At 34.3% G+C, this 18,016-nt stretch overlaps 1 protein-coding gene across 1 annotated transcript in view; it reads left to right on the top strand.

The window, feature by feature from the left end:
• The window catches only part of FMN2 (formin 2), a 164,249-nt gene that overhangs the window by 94,995 nt on the left and 51,238 nt on the right, over positions 1-18,016 (top strand). Inside the window, exons 10-14 of the mRNA XM_062573654.1 lie at positions 8,082-8,173; positions 8,324-8,453; positions 9,411-9,557; positions 11,431-11,490; positions 11,678-11,798. Coding sequence (XP_062429638.1) covers positions 8,082-8,173; positions 8,324-8,453; positions 9,411-9,557; positions 11,431-11,490; positions 11,678-11,798 — 550 coding nt within the window. The remainder of the gene's footprint in view (positions 1-8,081; positions 8,174-8,323; positions 8,454-9,410; positions 9,558-11,430; positions 11,491-11,677; positions 11,799-18,016) is intronic.

The raw sequence follows: 18,016 nt of genomic DNA, 5'->3' as shown, positions 1-18,016 counted from the left end.
AAGTGTGGTAGAACCAACAATCACTTAATATTTTACCTTTCAGGAGCTGTATTTCATTTTACTAGTTCAGCATTGCAATAATTTTTAAATTTTCATTTAAGTTCTATATGAACTTTGGGGATGAAGGAACCATTTGTACTTGTCATACTGTATTATATTCTAAAAATACTTTATCCGATGCATATTAAAAGTTTGATTTTTGTTAATTTTGCTCCAAAGTGTTTAAAAAAAAAAAAAAAAAAAAGGTTTTACATCCCTACAAATTCCTTAAGAGCTACGCTTTCAGGTGGCAGCACTAAGGAGGAAAAAGTAGACAACATTCAACAGAGTTATAAATTTGTAAAATCTCGTTAGGCTCTGTTGATTGTGACAAGAAATACGTGCATTTGCAGGCAAATAAATGTTTACCATGAAAAGAGGTAGCCTCTTGAGAGTTGATGTTATAGGTGAAATAGCACAATTTGAAACCAGGTCAGATTTAATACCTGCTCCTGCTTATATAGTCGCTACATCGTGAAAATATGCATATAAAAATGGATTTTTAAAAAAATGTATCAAAGGATTATTTTTGCTCTCTGCATTACCATTTTAAAATCACTTTAAATCACAGTTTGAAAGGTGTGTACTTTTTAAATTTGACTCCTGGCAAATTGTCTGCTATATCTTTAAAGGACCAATCTCTAAAAGATTTAAGTCAATGCTTTCAAAAACCTCCAAATCCCATCTGTAAGAGCTAAAGGCACCTAGAAGTCTAAAGAGCATGTCTCCCTTATGCTACCAAGAACCAAACCTTCTCTGCAGTTTTTTCCTGTGCTTCTGTGCTTTTAAATCTGGCAATTAAAATGCTGCGAATTTAATGTTTTTCTACAAAGGCTGTGGATTGCACCTGACTTCTTATACATGACCCAGGTTCTAAGGAGTATGGTAGTTGCCATTAACTAGGTATCTCTGCATATACTTGTTGTTTCAGCTACTTCTGAAAATGTTCTTTAGAACTTCTGAGTCACTTAGATGCTTTTGAAGTATTACATTAACTTTCAGAACCACACATATGCGTACACATGCACACACAAAACACTAACTCATCTATGGTCAGAATTAAAGCTGTATTGTGGGCAAAAACAGGAAATGTAAAATTTATGGTGTGAAATGAAAAGAATTGCCATTACCCTAAACCAGTCCTGCCTATGTTCATAAGAATTATAACCTGGAAAAAATAAAACAATGTATAGTGTTTTTGAAGCATGTCTGTTTGGGGTGTGTTGGCTGATTTTGCATATACTTACTATAAAAGTCAAGCATATTATATTCTTTGGTTCCATTTATGATATTATATAATAAGAAAAATTCAAGGAAATAGATAGCACTGACTTTTAGAGAGGTGCTAAATTTAATTAGATTAATGGATTTTATGAGAAATATCTGTTGGATATGTACCCTTTTGGTGCAAACATTGGAAGGTAAGTAATAGGAAAAGTTTTTTTGTTTGGAGTTTTAATATTTAATATTAAATTTAAAATTTAATATTACCCTTCTGTGAATTAGGGAATAGATAAACATTAACTAGACAAAAATAAGCTAACAGGAAACAATTTGAGAAATAAACCTCAGTAATACTTGTGCAGAAGGTCTGCTATCATTTGCTTCTCCTCTGTTATAATTTAAAATACGAATCAGAGTTCTAGATAGCAGAGCCAAACTTACGGATTAAAATGCAAGTTTGATTCTGAACATGCACCATATACTTGTTCCTCTTAGCATTGATGAAGACTGTAAACCATAACTCCTGAGTTTTAGTCAAGCTTCCCATGACTGGCTTATACTTGGCCTTTGTACTTTAGAGTCTCAGAATAAGACCCAGGGATTTGGTAGAGAAACATTGAACTTCAGCAGTGCATCATCCATGTATGTAACAGATTGTTATGATAAGCACTATAATACTTCACTGTGTGTGAAAGGCCAGAAGAGGAAATAGTCCCCCAATTTTTTCTTAGCAAAGAATTGGCAAATAACTGTTTAGTTGTTTACTCTTTGCCAAAATATTTTCTTTTTAACAATTTTGAAATACTTCTAAGTGCTGTCCTTCCAGATTATCTGAAAAGAGTGTAGTTCAAGAGTTGGTCAGAAGTCATTTTAAAAACTTCTACTAGGAATTCTCATTTGCTTTTTTATGCAATTAAAATATATCTGCTCATTGCATACCTAGACTACCATGAAGCCATAGTGACTCTGCCGTTACAACACTACCTCTTTTGACACCCTTCAGATTTCTAAAATCTATGGTTCTCATCCAGGATTTCCATGAGGGAATTTTCACTGATCCAAGAACAAAAGCAAAGTTGTTTGTTTATTTGTTGTTTGTCTTAACTCTCCTTTGGGTAGTGGTATTCTAGATGAAGTTGAGCACTCTTTCATTTACACCTGTCTCAACATAAAACCAAGCCTTTCTCCCTAACAGAACCTGCAAGTACTTACAACAGGAAACTTTTATATTTAATTGGGATCTTAGAAACATTGAAAAATACCTGTAAAACCACTATTTTCTCCATTGTTTGGTAATGTATCTTAATTATGGGTCTGTCAATTTCTAGAAAAATATCAGAGTAAGTAAATTAGCTACTTGCACTTATTTTTAATCAAGTAGATGAGAAGAGTAATAGCCACTATGGCCTTATCAAGAGCAACTTGTGCCAAACCAATCTCATTTCATAATGTAACAGAGTTAGAAGTTTTGAAAGGAGTTTGATTTTTTTTAAACAAAAAGAAAAAAAGACATATATCTTGACTTTAGAAAGGCCTTTGACACTGTTTCATAGAATGTTCTCATAAAAAAGCCAGTGAAGATGAGCACAAAGAAGAGTAGGTAGAAGTTTGGAACTACGCAATATTTTTATTAAAATGTTATATATGTATATAGTATATTAAAAATGTTTTCAAACTTGACACAATTAAATAGGACAGGAGGAATTCCCTGGTTTGAGTAAGAAGGACTTGAGAAAGACGTAGACCATTGGGAGAAAGGAGAGAGGGGAAACCTGAGTTGAGCAGAGGTCTAGAAAGCGTGAGTTACTAAGGAGAAGTGAATGAAGTGGGTTTGTTCAGGGTTAAAGTGGAGACATCTGGCTGAGGACATAGATTTCTTCAAAGAAAGCAACTGAACAGGAGAAGTAGTAAACTGCAACCTGGGAAATTTAGATAAGCTATTAGGAAAAAATTTCCAATGGTGAGGATAGCGAAGAGCTGCAGTAGACTGCAGGAGGGGTTGCAGATTCTGCTGCTGGAAGCTTAGAAGACAGATTGGAGGAATATTTGTCAAAAATGACATGTTCTGATTTTGCTTGGGCAAGGGGACAGACTGGGTGCTACTGTAACAAATTCATTATGTTTAAGTTGACCTAGGAGTTGAAAATGTCTTGTCCTTACACTCCCTAATTTTTAAATGCAACATCTTGTAATCAGTGTAGCTTTTTAGGAGATTCCACTGATTTAGCTTATCTTGAAAATTTATTTAAATGACTATAATAGCTAGTAATGCTGTTATTTACATTTGACTCTAAACAGCTTCACCCTTAAATATATACATAATCAAAGAAAATATTGGGATTTTAATACAAAAAGTATTTGTGTATATGTTTTTGGATGTTTCCATGGAAATCATGATTTAAGTAATTTAAATTACTTGGTAATTAAATATGTATTTGATACAAATTTAGTAAAAGTAATCAAAAGTAAATTATTTAAAGTAGCTTAAGTGATAAAAAGTAATTTAATTGAATTCATAAAACAAAAGCCATTTTAATATTCAGTCAAGTATTAGTTTTTTCATTAAGCATACTTTTTTTTCAGTTTTTTTTCAGTAATTTGGCATGTCCAATAGCTTGTTTTTGGCACAATTAACATAATGGTAGTGTTAACATGGTTAAGGGAGCTTGGCTTTTTCTAAGTGTATCTTACATGCAGAGTTGTGTCCCAGCTCGCTCACTGCACTTGGAATGATTGTGATCACCTTCCTCATGCTCTTAGCTTTGGAGACAGTTCAGGTCTGTTTGTCAGCTGTGTGGTTCAGAACTAACTCTGACTCTTACAGTTATTCCTACAGAACTGTGTGAGAGCTTTGGAAAGGAAGGAAACTGTAACTGTGTGTTAAATGGCAAAGAATTGTTTGTCATCTTGACTCTTTCTCCAAAGTACTTGAAGGCAAATTTATCTCCATCGGAAGTGGAGATATATTTATAACATCAACCCAAAAGTTCAGAATGCCTTCTTGTTGGAAAATCATAATTTCTGTTTCTTTTTTATTATCATTAGCTATTGTTAGAAGATGAAACTTTTGAGGCAAAAATGTATTTTTTTTTTTCTGGTTATGCTGTAAAGTTGTATACTGTGAATACAGATACAACATGATAATGGATGTTTCACCAGTTGCTATTTCACAATATATTTCCTTCCAGATATTCTATTAAATTTTTTGACAGTTTTTATTAAATAACAAAAGCTGATTCAAAAGGACTTAAATTTGTTGGGCTAAAGAACCATTTAGAAGATGCTAGACTTTCTCCTCTTGATGTGTTAAAGTTGAAGCAATTAAGTGGTATGGTGCCTCTGGAAAATGAAAGCTTAATACTTTGTATCTTGATAGTCCAGGAAAGACTGATAAGTAAGCTTGATTTATTAATAGCAAAGATAAGGTAACAATGGATAAAGGGAAGGAACAAAAAAATGATTTATCCTCTGTAGGTTCATTCACTAAGGCTTTCAAGGTGCTGTCATTTTTTTTTTTTTTTTTTTTTTGATATTTCAATCTGTTGTGTAGCTTCAGTAAAATAGCATTCCTTCTCCAGTTCTGTCCTTCTCTCCTATTTCTTTCAAAGTTCAGAAAGAAAAGTTGTTTTTCCCCTACAGGTACATATCCATTTCAAAAACAGAAGATTCAAGTTGAGAAATTATTTCAAAACTTGCAATTTCCATGTTGACATTTTTCAGAAACCCTTCAGATAAGTTTTCTAGTGCTTAAGGAGTCTAGCACCAAATGTTGAAGTGTTTTCATACAAAATTATAAATTCTTCAGTTTAGAGAAAACAGTTGCCTCCTGCAATTAGTTTCCATACACTGCAAAATCATCCGAATATGACAAAATAGCGTGTCAGGATTATAGGGGTGACTTACAGGATTGCATTGGTGAACAGTTGTGCTCTTAGCAGTGACAGTGAAGACCAAATAGAGCTAAAAGCAATGCAGATCAGCACCAATGTCTTCAGCTTTTGCAGCTTTTGCACTATCTACAGGTTATTGGAAGGTGTTGGTTGCAAAGGAAAACCTAAGAATGTGCTCCATGTCTAGCTAGCACAATATGGCACCTTCAGCCTTGAGTGTGGGCACCATTGCGCATTGCTCACGAGGCAGATTTGCAGTCTCTGGCTGACTCCACATAATGTCCTCTGCTGAAATGTGGCAGGAATTTGAGTGAGACCCATTTAGCCATACAATTGGGTGTTCATAAGCTACCAAAATACACACTTTGGTAATGAAATAGTTATGCAGCTACTGCCTTTTGGGGAAGCAGAGCTATATTGCTGCCCTTGAATTTCTAAATAATTTTGATAGAATCCTTTGACAAGTAGGAAAAATAAGGCTATGGTGCAAGAGAAGTATATTGTTATATATTGGCCCTGGAGCTCAGATTACCAAATCTAGAACTGATGCTAATTTCTTTCATTCTGAAAAGCAGACAGCTTGCCTAGTCCTCACCCTATATCCAGATGCATCTCCTAAGATTAAAAATTGAAGCTGAACCCAATTTTCTAATCTTAGTATCGTGAAAAGTTCTTTGTTCTTGAGATGGAGTTATGAAACAAAATTTACTTCTGTAATTATACTCCTGTCCTCTATGCTTTCATTGACTTGAGATTTATATAGAAGAGTACTCCTGGAAGATACTTCCCCAAGCCTGTTTTTCCTCACTGAAATGATAGTAGGGGAGTAAATTCAGCAAACTGAGTATTATGAATGGACCACTATTAGCATACTAAAATTAAAAATTGGTGAATTAGCCTCAGCTAGCTCAGGTTAACTGAGAGTGTGTACAGATAGGCACATGGAGGTTGAGGATCAAGCAGGTTGGGAGAGATGATCTTTCCACTCTATTCAGTACTGGTGAGGGCAGATCTGCAGTGCTGTGTCCGGTTCCGGGCTCCCCAGTACAAGAAGGACATGGGACCTGCTAGAGCAAGTCCAGAAGGGGCCATAAAGGTGATTAATGGACTGAAGCATCTCTCATATTAGGAGAGGCTGAGAGAACTGAGATTGTTTAGCCTAGGGGAGAAAAGGCTCGGGAGAGACTTGATCAATGTATATAAATATCTGATGACAGGCAGTAAAGAACACAGAGCCAGACTTAGTGGTGCCCAGAGTAATGGGAAGAGGCAATGGACCTCTTGAAACTGAAATACAGGAAATTCCATTTGAATATTTTTTAAAAAAAATGCTCTAAGGGAGGTCTAAATGATAGAACAGGACAACTGAACTGGACATGGTGGTCTTGGGTGACTTGTTCCAGGTGACCTGCCTTGAGTTGGAGGGTTGGACGAGAAGATTCCAGTTTCAGACATTCTGTGATTCTGATACAGATAGTATTGACATATCTTGCTGTCAAGAGCAAGGTTTATTGCTCAAAAATAATAAATGTAATTTTTACAATATTTTCTATTTGTTAGAATATTTGTTAGAATATTTCTTAGACAAGGTAAGACTATTTTAGAGATGGAGACTCTTGAAGTACACCCACAACAGCGCTTACTAACTATGTTGAGTAGTATTTATGACAGATGGCCTTGCAGTCATTTCCAGACTACTTGAAGTAATCAGAAAACTCTGAAGCAATTTTGCTCAAAGTGATTTTTCAGTCTCTTCACCTTTATGGCCACATCAACATTTTCTCCCTTTTCACATTAGAACACATTCTCAATAACTTCAGAAGGACTGTCCAAACCTGATTTTCCAGTTTGATTGCTCATGGAGCCAGAACAGTATGATTTTGGACAATTCCTTACCTCTTCTGCTAGACTTGTAAAAACATGCAAGAAAGAATGCAGATGCGGTCTGTCTTTTGCATTGGCATTATGTAAGTTGTTAGACAGCAGTGGAAAATTATATTCTTCCAATTCTGTGGTGGAGCAGGTTCAAAAATATGTGTAGTGTTTTCTAAAAGGACAAAAGGTAGGTATAGTTACATTTTTCTTGTGCTGTTGCACAGATTCATGTTTTGAATTGATTCTGAAAACTACCATGGATGTCAAAAGAAGGCTGAGAAGGAGAAATCTCTATTCCATTTTCATTCCTTTCTATGCCATTCCATTTTCCAGTACTGTAGTTGAAAAAAAATAATTTCGTTGTAGCATGGAACACAGAAAGAAGCAAGGCTCTGTTTTTCCTGGTTGGAATATTGAAGAAAAGATCATATGGTGTACCACAGGCTTCTCTAAAAAGCTAAGCAACTTGCATATGATTGTTTTAGCTTATTAAGAGAAAAGTGAACATCATTTTACTCCACAGAAGTAGCGTGCAGTAGTTCTTCATCTATTATGGCGTGCATGGTAGTTTCATTAAAAATCAAATTACTTTTTCCAAATACCAAATAAAATTTAAATTGAAGTAAACAATAAAAAAACATTTTGATTTAGTTAAAAAAAGAGTGTTACTTAAATATATATTTAAAGATCAGATTGCATTTGAATACAACCCAACAGATTTGGAAAGAGAAATACGATTCAAGAAGGCAGTTCTTTGATCCTGAACTATAAACAGCCAAAGAAAGGGAGTACAGATGAAGATTATTTTCTCGGTGCATGGTTCAATGAATAACCTTTTGCAGATTACTAATAGTCAATAATATTATTTGGAAGATGTTCTGTTTCCCATCAGATGTATTTATTCTTAAAATCACTCCATGAACTCCATGAACAGATGCTTGAAGAAAAAAGAAAAATCTATAAATTTCATTTGTTACAAGGACATCTTTATCTGTGATGTTTTGCTAGGTTTTGAATTAACACTTTTTAATTTCTTTGTTTCCTTTATTCCAGAGAGCACAGTCAGATGAATTAGAAAAAATAGAAAAGCATAGCAAGACATCTAAGGAAAAAGAAAATGCCAAGTCTTTGGATAAGCCTGAACAGTAAGAACATATTTGTGAAAGAATACTTTTGCTCCCTTCAGAAAACTTTCCATACTACAGTAAACTAGCTAGAGATGTTATAAAGAGAGAGAAAAAAATACTGTACCTACTGATAGTGAACTAAATGATTTTCTTTAAATACTTCTGCAGGTTCCTCTATGAACTCTCACTAATTCCCAACTTTTCCGAACGCGTATTTTGCATCCTGTTCCAATCAACATTTTCAGAAAGCATTTGTTCTATTCGTCGCAAACTTGAATTGTTACAGAAACTGTGTGAGGTAGGTTGTGCTCTGTATAAAGGTAGAGCTAAATTTCTGATATTTAATCTTGTTAAGCTGTACTCATATTTCAAAAGTTTCTCTTTATTTACTTTAAGTACTCATTAAATCTGAAGGATAGCAGTCCTGCAGAATGGAATGTTTTATGATTGTACTTCAACATCAAAGCAAAATTTAAGATTGCCTTTTGGTACTAAACTATAACATTGTGTTTTTGCAGTCAATGTATATCTGTCTCTGGGAAAACTGTCTTTTTGGCAAAGTAAAATCTTCCTTCTTCATAGACCATGTGACTACTTTCCAAACTAACGCTATTTTATTTCACTTTGTCTTTGCTTGGATTTTGGAAGTGTTCAATTCACTAATCTCCAACAGCTAAAATGAGTTAGACACAGTAATGCTGTCTCTAGCTGATACAGATTCCTGTAGTTCGATTGGTCCCATACAAAATGTATGTGGCTTTTAAAGGTAGATTTCTTAAGTGTTTTCACAACTGAGAGCTGTTTTAAGTATTTTGTTTAATTGTTTTACCATTTAATGTTTATTGATTAAGTGTTTTAATTGGTCCTTATGGGTTTCTGAGGAATGTATTGCAGAATCTGTTCCTAAATTAAATATATCATTCATAAGATCAGAATCAGTTAGGGAACAACTATTTTCTTCTTTACCTCTCCCAATACCATGTAATTTTGTGTGATTTGAAATTTGCACTTTTCTGTTATTTTTGCTAAATACATGTTTGGGGGATAATGTCTTCCACTCATGACAAATGAATAGACATTACTATAGCTCTGTGTGTTGCATTAGAGATTTGATATTTTCCTATTTTTAACTCAATATAAAAAATTTTTCTACACACAGTGTCACCTGATCTGCTTCATAAACATTGTCAGTAATGTTGTTGATAGTAAATATTATTGAAAGCTTGAACAAAGTGCTTCTCTTCCTGTTTTGTAGACACTGAAAAATGGGTCAGGAGTTATGCAGGTCCTCGGTTTGGTTCTTGCCTTTGGAAATTATATGAATGGTGGAAACAGGACGCGAGGACAGGCAGATGGGTTTGGACTAGATATCTTGCCAAAACTGAAAGATGTCAAGAGCAGCGTAAGTTGATTTTAGAGTTGCTGTAAATCTTGGAATGTTGAATTCTTTCAGAAAATTACTTGGTTTCCCTTGAAGAAATGGTGTAAAACTTAATTATTATAAAGGCATAATAGAGGGAAAAATTTATTACTGTATATAACTGTAGACACACACACTGTGTGTGTAGTGAACACACTTCTAGAGTTGGATGTATTTGACCTGAAATATGAAAATGAACCACCTCTTTTCTATAAAAACAAAAATGTGTTAAACTGTCTTCTTAATCTGATATGTATTTGACATTCGGTATACTACATAGTTCTAACTTTTTCTTTTTTCAGAGGCAATGCTATGGTCTTTATATTTAAAGGGTTTATTTCCAAAGGGGAGATGGTTATAAAAGAAAAGTTAACAGCTTGATTCAATCCTGATATAAAATATTTGAGAGAGGGAAAAATAGTCACTCCCCAAAATGACTGAATAGTGTTTGGATGAGCCAAAATTTATTGTTTATGTATATATCGTGATCACATAGTATGCATTTCACATTAGACCATGGAACTGACTGGGTAAAGAATAATCACAGCAAGTAGTTGTTGACTGTAGATTTCTCTGGTATATTCATCTGGGTGAAGAGGATAAGTAGTCTCTTCTCGCACAGTGCTAAACTGAAATGTATGTTACTGACACTTTTTTGGCTTTGGTTATTCAGATTGAGGTTGTGTTCAAATCTCTGGTTTTGTTTACAGGAAAACAATAATCTTTGTGTTTCTATGGCTATGATGAAAAGACTTATCTAAATGAGGACAGTGGTATGAGAAAGATTATTGCTATAACCTTAGGAATTTGAATTGGCCCCTACATCCATGTAGTGAGTCATTGTCAAGATCTGTTCTGAAAGTGGCAGAAAAGGAAAAGTCTGCAACCCTGCTTGCTCACTCAATAAATACTCATGCTGTAGCTGCTGGGTTAGGTAACATGAGGAGATTGTTGTTTACCCTGAGATGAGAGACCTTGTCAGCTGTTCGCTTTTAAAGTGGTGGAGGAACTTCATGCTGGCGTGCTTGTTTCTTTGGTAAGCCAAGGGAGTGATGTTGTGAATGAAGATGTAGTACGATGTGTTTAGTGCAGCTTACTTCAGCTGAACCTCATGGTTGACTCTAGATACGTCACCAGGTTTAGAACTTGGCTCAGCAGAACGTTTATGAACAGTAAATTTGGGTTAGTGACTCAGGTCTTTAAGATGTAGTTTGTTGGAAATGTTATGCCTATTAACCCTACAATTCCAAAATTCTTCCTCAGCTTATTTGCCAATGATCAGTCAGAAAAGTTCATATAAAATCATTTTCCATCTGAAAACATACTTCTGTATAAAATCCTCTTCAAATCAAATATTTTCTTCTGAAGTCTCACTGCAGAAGTAAAACAGGAGGAAAAATTTTTCAACAGTGATGAAATAAGGCTCTTTTCTTTCCTGTTTATAAGAATAACTTTATTTGTTTAAGTTCACTTTAGTTATAGGATGAATGAGAAACAGATTTGAAATTTGCTAAACAAGTTGCATAGATCAACCCCAAAATTACTTCTCTCTTGTGTTTCCTGGAGAAATTTTGAAATACAAAGATTGAGATCAGAATCAAATTTCAAAAATCAGAAGTGACTGTCACATTTATAATAATTTCTCTTAGTGTGTTTGATGATTAAATGATATTTTAGGGGTTTTTTTTCTACTGAAGACACCAACTCAGAAAAACTTCTTAGTGTTTGAGTCTAAATATTGCATGTGTCAAAATTATACTTGAATTATCCTTTCTGAATTTGTTTTTTTATTCTTACAGAAAGATGTGACTAGTTGGTTTCAATAATGCAGCAAACTTTATTTTCTTCTATGCAGGACAACAGCAGGAGTCTTCTATCTTACATTGTCTCATACTATTTGCGTAATTTTGATGAGGTGAGTGAGAATTTAATTTTGTTCTTTTAAACTCAAAATGATCAATGTATTAAATTTGTTCCTCTGCTGTCAAGATGAGGAAATGTGTACAAATGTTGTACACAAATACTCTGTGCTTTTAATTATTTACTTTAGTATATAAAAATGTAAGGCACACTACTTAAATGCTTATTTATGTTTTTGTCAGGATGCTGGAAAAGAGCAATGCATCTTTCCTCTTCCAGAGCCACAAGATCTCTTCCAGGCTTCTCAAATGAAGTTTGAAGATTTTCAAAAAGATCTTCGCAAAATGAAGAAAGATTTGCGAGGTACCCTATCTAGATTACATACTAGCTATATATTACCAACATGCATCTGTTTTCAATTTTTTGTATCATTTTGAGAAATTAGATTATAGTATAAAAATAGTTGTCTCTATTTGGATTCCTCAGTCAGGATTTTGTTTCCCTGACTTGATTATTCATGATCATTTTAGCAAGACTTCTCTATTTTGTGTTGATAATCTGAGAGGGCATTGTTAGACAAGACCTTTCATATCAAAACCAAAACCAGAACAAAAAGCTCTTTTTTTTTTCCTCTGCAAACTGAATTCAACAAGTCTTTCACCATAATTAGAATGGTGAAGTCTTGGGTCACTTCATGACAAAAAAAAGATTGATAATTAAGTCCAAATACTATTTAAAGAGTAAGAAAAATTAATATATATATGGCATATGGTTAAAAACAATTGAAATAACCTAACTTTGCTAAAGTATAGTATGCAAAGTAATATTTCTCATGCTTGTGAAATGGTATTTCTTTGAACATTTTAAAAATAATATAAATTCCTTAGACTTAATTAAAGAACATGTATCATATATAACGTTGGGAACTAAGCACTAAGTTTAAGTAAAGTAAAGGTGCAGTTTGTGCAAGAGCTGAAAAAGTTCCTCACTACCTTTATTAATATTTACTCTTGCAGCTCTCTGCCAAACTGGCCGGGTATCTAGCATTATACTAGGTCGTGCAGAGAACGATTCAAATCAAACAATGAAATGATTTTTCTGTTTCTGTTGTGTTGCTGGCTTTGGAAGCCAAACATCTAGAGACTAGGGAACAATTTGGTAAATCAGTCCTGTGCAACCTAGAGTAGAAAGCTCTCAAAACAAAACATGATATGGTAACCAAATTACATGTGACCCTCCCTTCTTGCCCTATCAAGTGTTCTGTTTGAATGTTTTATTAAACACTTAATATTTAAAGTTATATAAAGGTCACTGAGGAGTAAGCAGAAGCAGCATCTATTTGCTGCCCTGAGCAATTTAGGGGGAAAAATATCCCACAGCTCAGCCATGGGGTTTTATTTTCTACTGTAGTTCTTGCAGCTTTTGGATTATTGCAGGGCTGATCTCTAATCTTGAAAACAGAAGAGAAAGGGGCTTAGGTTTGATTGAGAAAAATACTTTAATTCAGGCTCATGTTTAAGAATTTCCGTAGAGGAAGAAATTGTGCCCCATAAATTCACCAAAAATGTCTTTGTGCACAAAAGCTGAAATATTTTTAGATTACGGTTGAAATTTGTGCACAGGTATAAATCTTCTATTTTTGCAGAACCCCTGGTTTGGTCACTGCAGAGTCTAAATTTATTCAATAGAAATTACATACTTTGCTCAGCCATGAGACTGCAGTCGAATTCTTTCTGTGCTCCAGTTCCAGCCCTTAGGCCGACATATTAGTGGTTATCACTCTGTTCTCTAGTTAGCGAAAGTGGACAATAATTGGAGATGCCATGACATTTTTCTCCATTCCTTTAGTCCTAACCTAACCCCCTGGTCTGGGGTTGGCATTGTCCCCCTTTGATATCCAGTCCTGGGTATGAAGTAATTCTTCTAATACTAGTCTGCAATCCTGCCTTATCATCAACCCTGGATGGTATAAATTCTTTATGTTGACACTTCATTCCAAAAGAAAGTGTCATCTTAAATTCAAAGAAATTTATGATTAAAAAATAATAATAATTTATGGTTGCAAAATTTAGGCTATTCCAATAGCCTGATTGTCTTAGCAGTGAAAACTTAATGCTTTCAGTGAGACAAGTTAAGCAATTTGAATGTTGGTCTTTAAAAAAAAAAAATAATAATAATAATAATGGAATAAAAATCTTAATGAATGAAACAACTTCAAAGGTGGTTTATCTCTGCATTTAGTTTAAGAACATTACTAGATTTTTTTAATTTGCTTCTGGAACTTATGACTTATTAGAGCAATTCTCATTAAATAACTAAGCAAGAAGGAAGGTGCAAGCTGCTGAGCAAATTCTGACAGAAATCTAAATATGATCCTCTCTCCTTTTGAAGTCTGTGAGAGTAAATGATTGTTGAATATTCCTGGGAAATACTAATCATTCCCAATTTTGAGGCCTAGAAATAGATGCCTGTGAATGAACTAGAGTTGTACACTCAGATGCATTTTTGTGGCTGTAGAGTGTAACTTTGGCCATATTTTCATCAGTGATTTAGTGGAAGATTTCATAAGATGATTTCACCCTTTTGTTTCAGTTGATTGGTTGTTTTTTTACTTTGAATTATCAATGAAAAACTTAGAATTGCACCTAACTTTATTACAAGAAGTCATTTAGTTTAAGATGATCTGTTCATGTTGGCTTCAGATACACTGAAAATCATGCGCAGTGAGATCATATTTAATAAAAATGGGGAAAGCAAAAAAATGTTTGCTTTGCCAGGAACAAAAGCTTCTGAAGATATTTCACTTTCCACGATCAGTTTATTCAAAGGTAAACATCAACCAAAAAGGATCCTTTTATAAAATTATGAGAAAGCTTAAAAAACAACAAGAACAAACAAAGAAATGGGTAAAGGTTGTTATTATCATTTAAAAAAAAAAAAAAAAAAAAAGTTTTTTGTAACCATAACAATTCATTCTAGCAATCTGTGTTTTTCTGTCTAAATATGTCAGTAGCATATACAGAGACACACAGATGTAAATAATCTTTATGACTCTATAAAATAATTATGATGGTGTTTTATACCTCTGAGCTTAGACTCATGTTTGTGTTAAAGGAGTAGTTATGTTGATTTGCTTAAAAAGAAAAAATGTGTGGTATTAAAACTTTTACACTTTTTTCCTTTGAGTAGAGGTTTTTGCCTATTTTTAAGTTTTATGAACTGTGTGCCTTATATTTGTAAATAGCAGAAAATAGTCTCTTCCAAGATTTCATATGAAAAGCTTAATTTCATAAGAGATGATGTATGCCTGTTCCAAGATGAATCAGGCAGAATTATCATTTATGATTTTTTTTTAATTGAAGAAAACACATCTCATCTAAGATTATTATGGATGCTACACTAACCAAACTTGCAGATTATTCAGTTTTGTTTTTGTTTTAACACCCTGTGGATGAAGTTTATATACTAGATGTTTTAAGAAATAGAAGACCAAAGAATAGATAAAGCTTTTTATTACCAAACCAAGTGAGTATGGCTCCATCTGTTGCCCCCAGATTTCACAGCTCTCCAGGATTCTCAGTTTAGCCTTTTTGACTTCAGTGACATATAGTTTGTTAAGCAACTTGATCTGCTTTTGATCTCTCCTGGCTGTCAGCAACCTTCCTTGATGCAATCATGCCAAGTGATGACTTCTGTCCTTATGTCATTCCACAGAAGAAACCTTAGCACTTGCCACATGACTTAAATCAACTCACCATGTAAAGAAAACTGGACATCCAGGGTCACAGGAGTGATGCATGGCTCAGTGATTAGGTCCTGTGTTGTATATTTATTATCAGTATATGGTTCTAGACTTAAAAAGATTATTTCATTTCTATAATTTTGAAACTAAAATAGTATTTTCACTGTTCTATAAAGCACTTGCTTTGGTCAAAGATTTTCACAAGTAGGAAAAGAGAGGCATTTGTTGCATTTATCTGTCAAACCTGTGCAACAGCATTCAGTAGACTCTTTACACTGTAACATGAAAACATGTTTTGATTCAAATAATGTTTTAATCCTCTTAGTGCTCTGACAATCACTGGAGGTACAGTTGTGGTTTAGGAAAATACTGGATTTGCAGCCTATTACATTCTTCAGGACAGGTATTTAGTTTGGGGAAAAAGTAGGCCAGTAAAATGGCAATGAGAGTTGTGGTGTTTGTGAACCTTTGGTTTGGAACCAAGTTTGTGGTCTTGTTTAAGCAAGTTAAACTGTTTAGAATTGTTCTTTGGCTATGCATTAACATTTTAGCTTTAGAATAGTAAGTTTATTCTTGCAAATAAGATTAAAGTCTAATTCATCTTCTGTCATTTATGGCAAGTCTTTCACTGAAGTTCAGCTGAAGTGGAATTAGAAACAATGTTAGGCAGAAAACGAATCTGGTAGAATTTTGAAAAGATGAGTGACACCAGATAGTGCAGACTGATCAAGAATAAGTCAGTACTTGTTTGTATATCATAATGTTGTCACATTTTGTTTTTGTTGCTAACTAATTATAAGAAATAATTATGATAATTTAAAAATTACTTTATTGTCATTTTTTTTCACTGTGAGTGTTTACAACTCATTGTAAAGTCTGTGTTGATAGGAGGCTAGGCTGTCTGGCCCAGGAATCTCTCTGATTTGCAATAGGCATGATAGAAAACATTCTTAAAATGGTAAGCATGTGCAAAATGCTTTCTATTTTGAAAAATATGTTCGAAGGGACAAAAAAACTCACAACAACTTGGAAGAATACCTCTATTTTCCTGAGTCTTTCTGTGCTTCTTACCATCATCTAAAATTATCTCTTCAGCCTGGATCTGCCGGTTGTAGAGCTAGTATGTGCTCTCAGATTAAATACCTGCTGTTTAAATCAGAGCACTGGAAGCACAGTGTTGTGCAGTAAAGTCTTTTTAAAGTTGAATTTGGGGTCATGTCAATATGAGACTAGGTATAGTAGATAGAAAAGGGATAGTAAGGTGGTCCCTTTCCTTTTCTTACTCACTTGAGTAACTATTAACTATTTAGATTCTGACAAAAACATTCTTCTTGCCTAAGTAAAGGCTACCACTGAAAGCTAGGCAGAGGTACCAACACTAAAAGTATAGTCTAACTGTAGTTTGTGGGGATATTTCTCCCCCCCCACCACCTCCACATGTGCTATTCTTGTGTCTACAGACTATAGATTACTTTGCAAAAGCAGGTTACATCTATTATTTGTTCATTCATAGGCAATATTTACATTTTCAGCCTAAAATCCAAAACGTACTCCGCACACTGTTTGATTATCATCCTCACCCTTCTAGATCCCTATGTTTCTTCATGTTTGGAAGCTACTCTGTTTTCATCACAGTTATGAGGGTAGGACTTTGGCAACATTTCAGTGGTACTTCTTGATCAGATGCAGAACCTTCAAGGAGCAGTATTAATTTCAGGCAACTTTACATATCAGAAGTTTAAATCGATTTGCCTGCTCATCAGCTGTATTTCCGCAAGTTCTAGCTGTTTGTTCAGCTGTCACTGAAAGGGTTAATTGCTGCAGCTATGCTGCATGCAGGCTCCTAAACCTAAACCAGATGTAAACTAAAGCCAGGCTTTCAGTCAATCTGTGAGTCATATTTTACTGTCCTTAAAACTCCAAACAAGGAGCTGTCTATGGAAGGCCTTGAAGACTCAGCAGTTCTTAGTGTAAGTCTTTACAATTCCAAAAAAATAAATAAAAGAAAATTAAGAGCTCTTTCTCTATTTGTGGCTGAGTTCATCAGAGTTTGTCTTTTGAGGCCAGTGGTGTTCCATCTTGGTAAAGTCTAAGCTTTCTTTTAAAGTTACAGGTTGTAGCTGTAAGCAGTACCGAAAGCACTGAGGAAATTTTGAAAACAGTGGTTATACTCTGCCTGCTTTCCAGGCAAGTTGAACACAGGCGCGTCTCCTATAGGAGCCCAAGCGCTCAGAACACCTGAAAATTAGGGATATAATTTCATAATTTCTTTAGAGATTTGAAAACAAATAGTCTGTTAACTTGTCAATGCAACTCATGCCCTTAAGTAGCTTAAATAGTCTTGAAAATCCTCCCAAATTCTGTAGAACTTTTGTAGATAAATACATGGTTTTACATGTGGTTAAGCAAAGCAACATAATGGTCTTCAGTTAGTTACCTGTCCTAGGATAATTCAAAGTTCTATTTGCTTTCTTACTGTTTCTTTCGGATGTGATGTGAAGCTTGTTTGTTTTGGGGGTGTTGAAACAAAAATCGTATTGCCCATTGTTATTCTGACCAAAGACAATTACATTAAGCCTAAGGAACAACTGATCATCTGCTCACATCACTTTCTTCCAGAAAGCCATCTCTTAGGTTTAGCAGAGATTTGACCTGTGCTTCCAAGGGCCAAAAATTACTGTCCAATAGAACAGGTGAAAAAAACTTTATTAAAAAAGAATTTTGCATCTTGAAAACGATTTATTCTCCTTTTTTCTTTTCTTTTCTTTTTTTTTTTTTTTTAAGCAACTAGTTTTGACCATGAAAGTTGGGTGCATTTTAGACTATTTACCAAAGTCCC

Source organism: Rhea pennata, chromosome 3 (assembly GCF_028389875.1).
Source record: "Rhea pennata isolate bPtePen1 chromosome 3, bPtePen1.pri, whole genome shotgun sequence".
In the NCBI taxonomy this organism is placed as follows: domain Eukaryota; kingdom Metazoa; phylum Chordata; class Aves; order Rheiformes; family Rheidae; genus Rhea; species Rhea pennata.
Note: the sequence above shows the minus strand (reverse complement) of the source record. Positions and strands in the feature narration are given on the sequence as shown.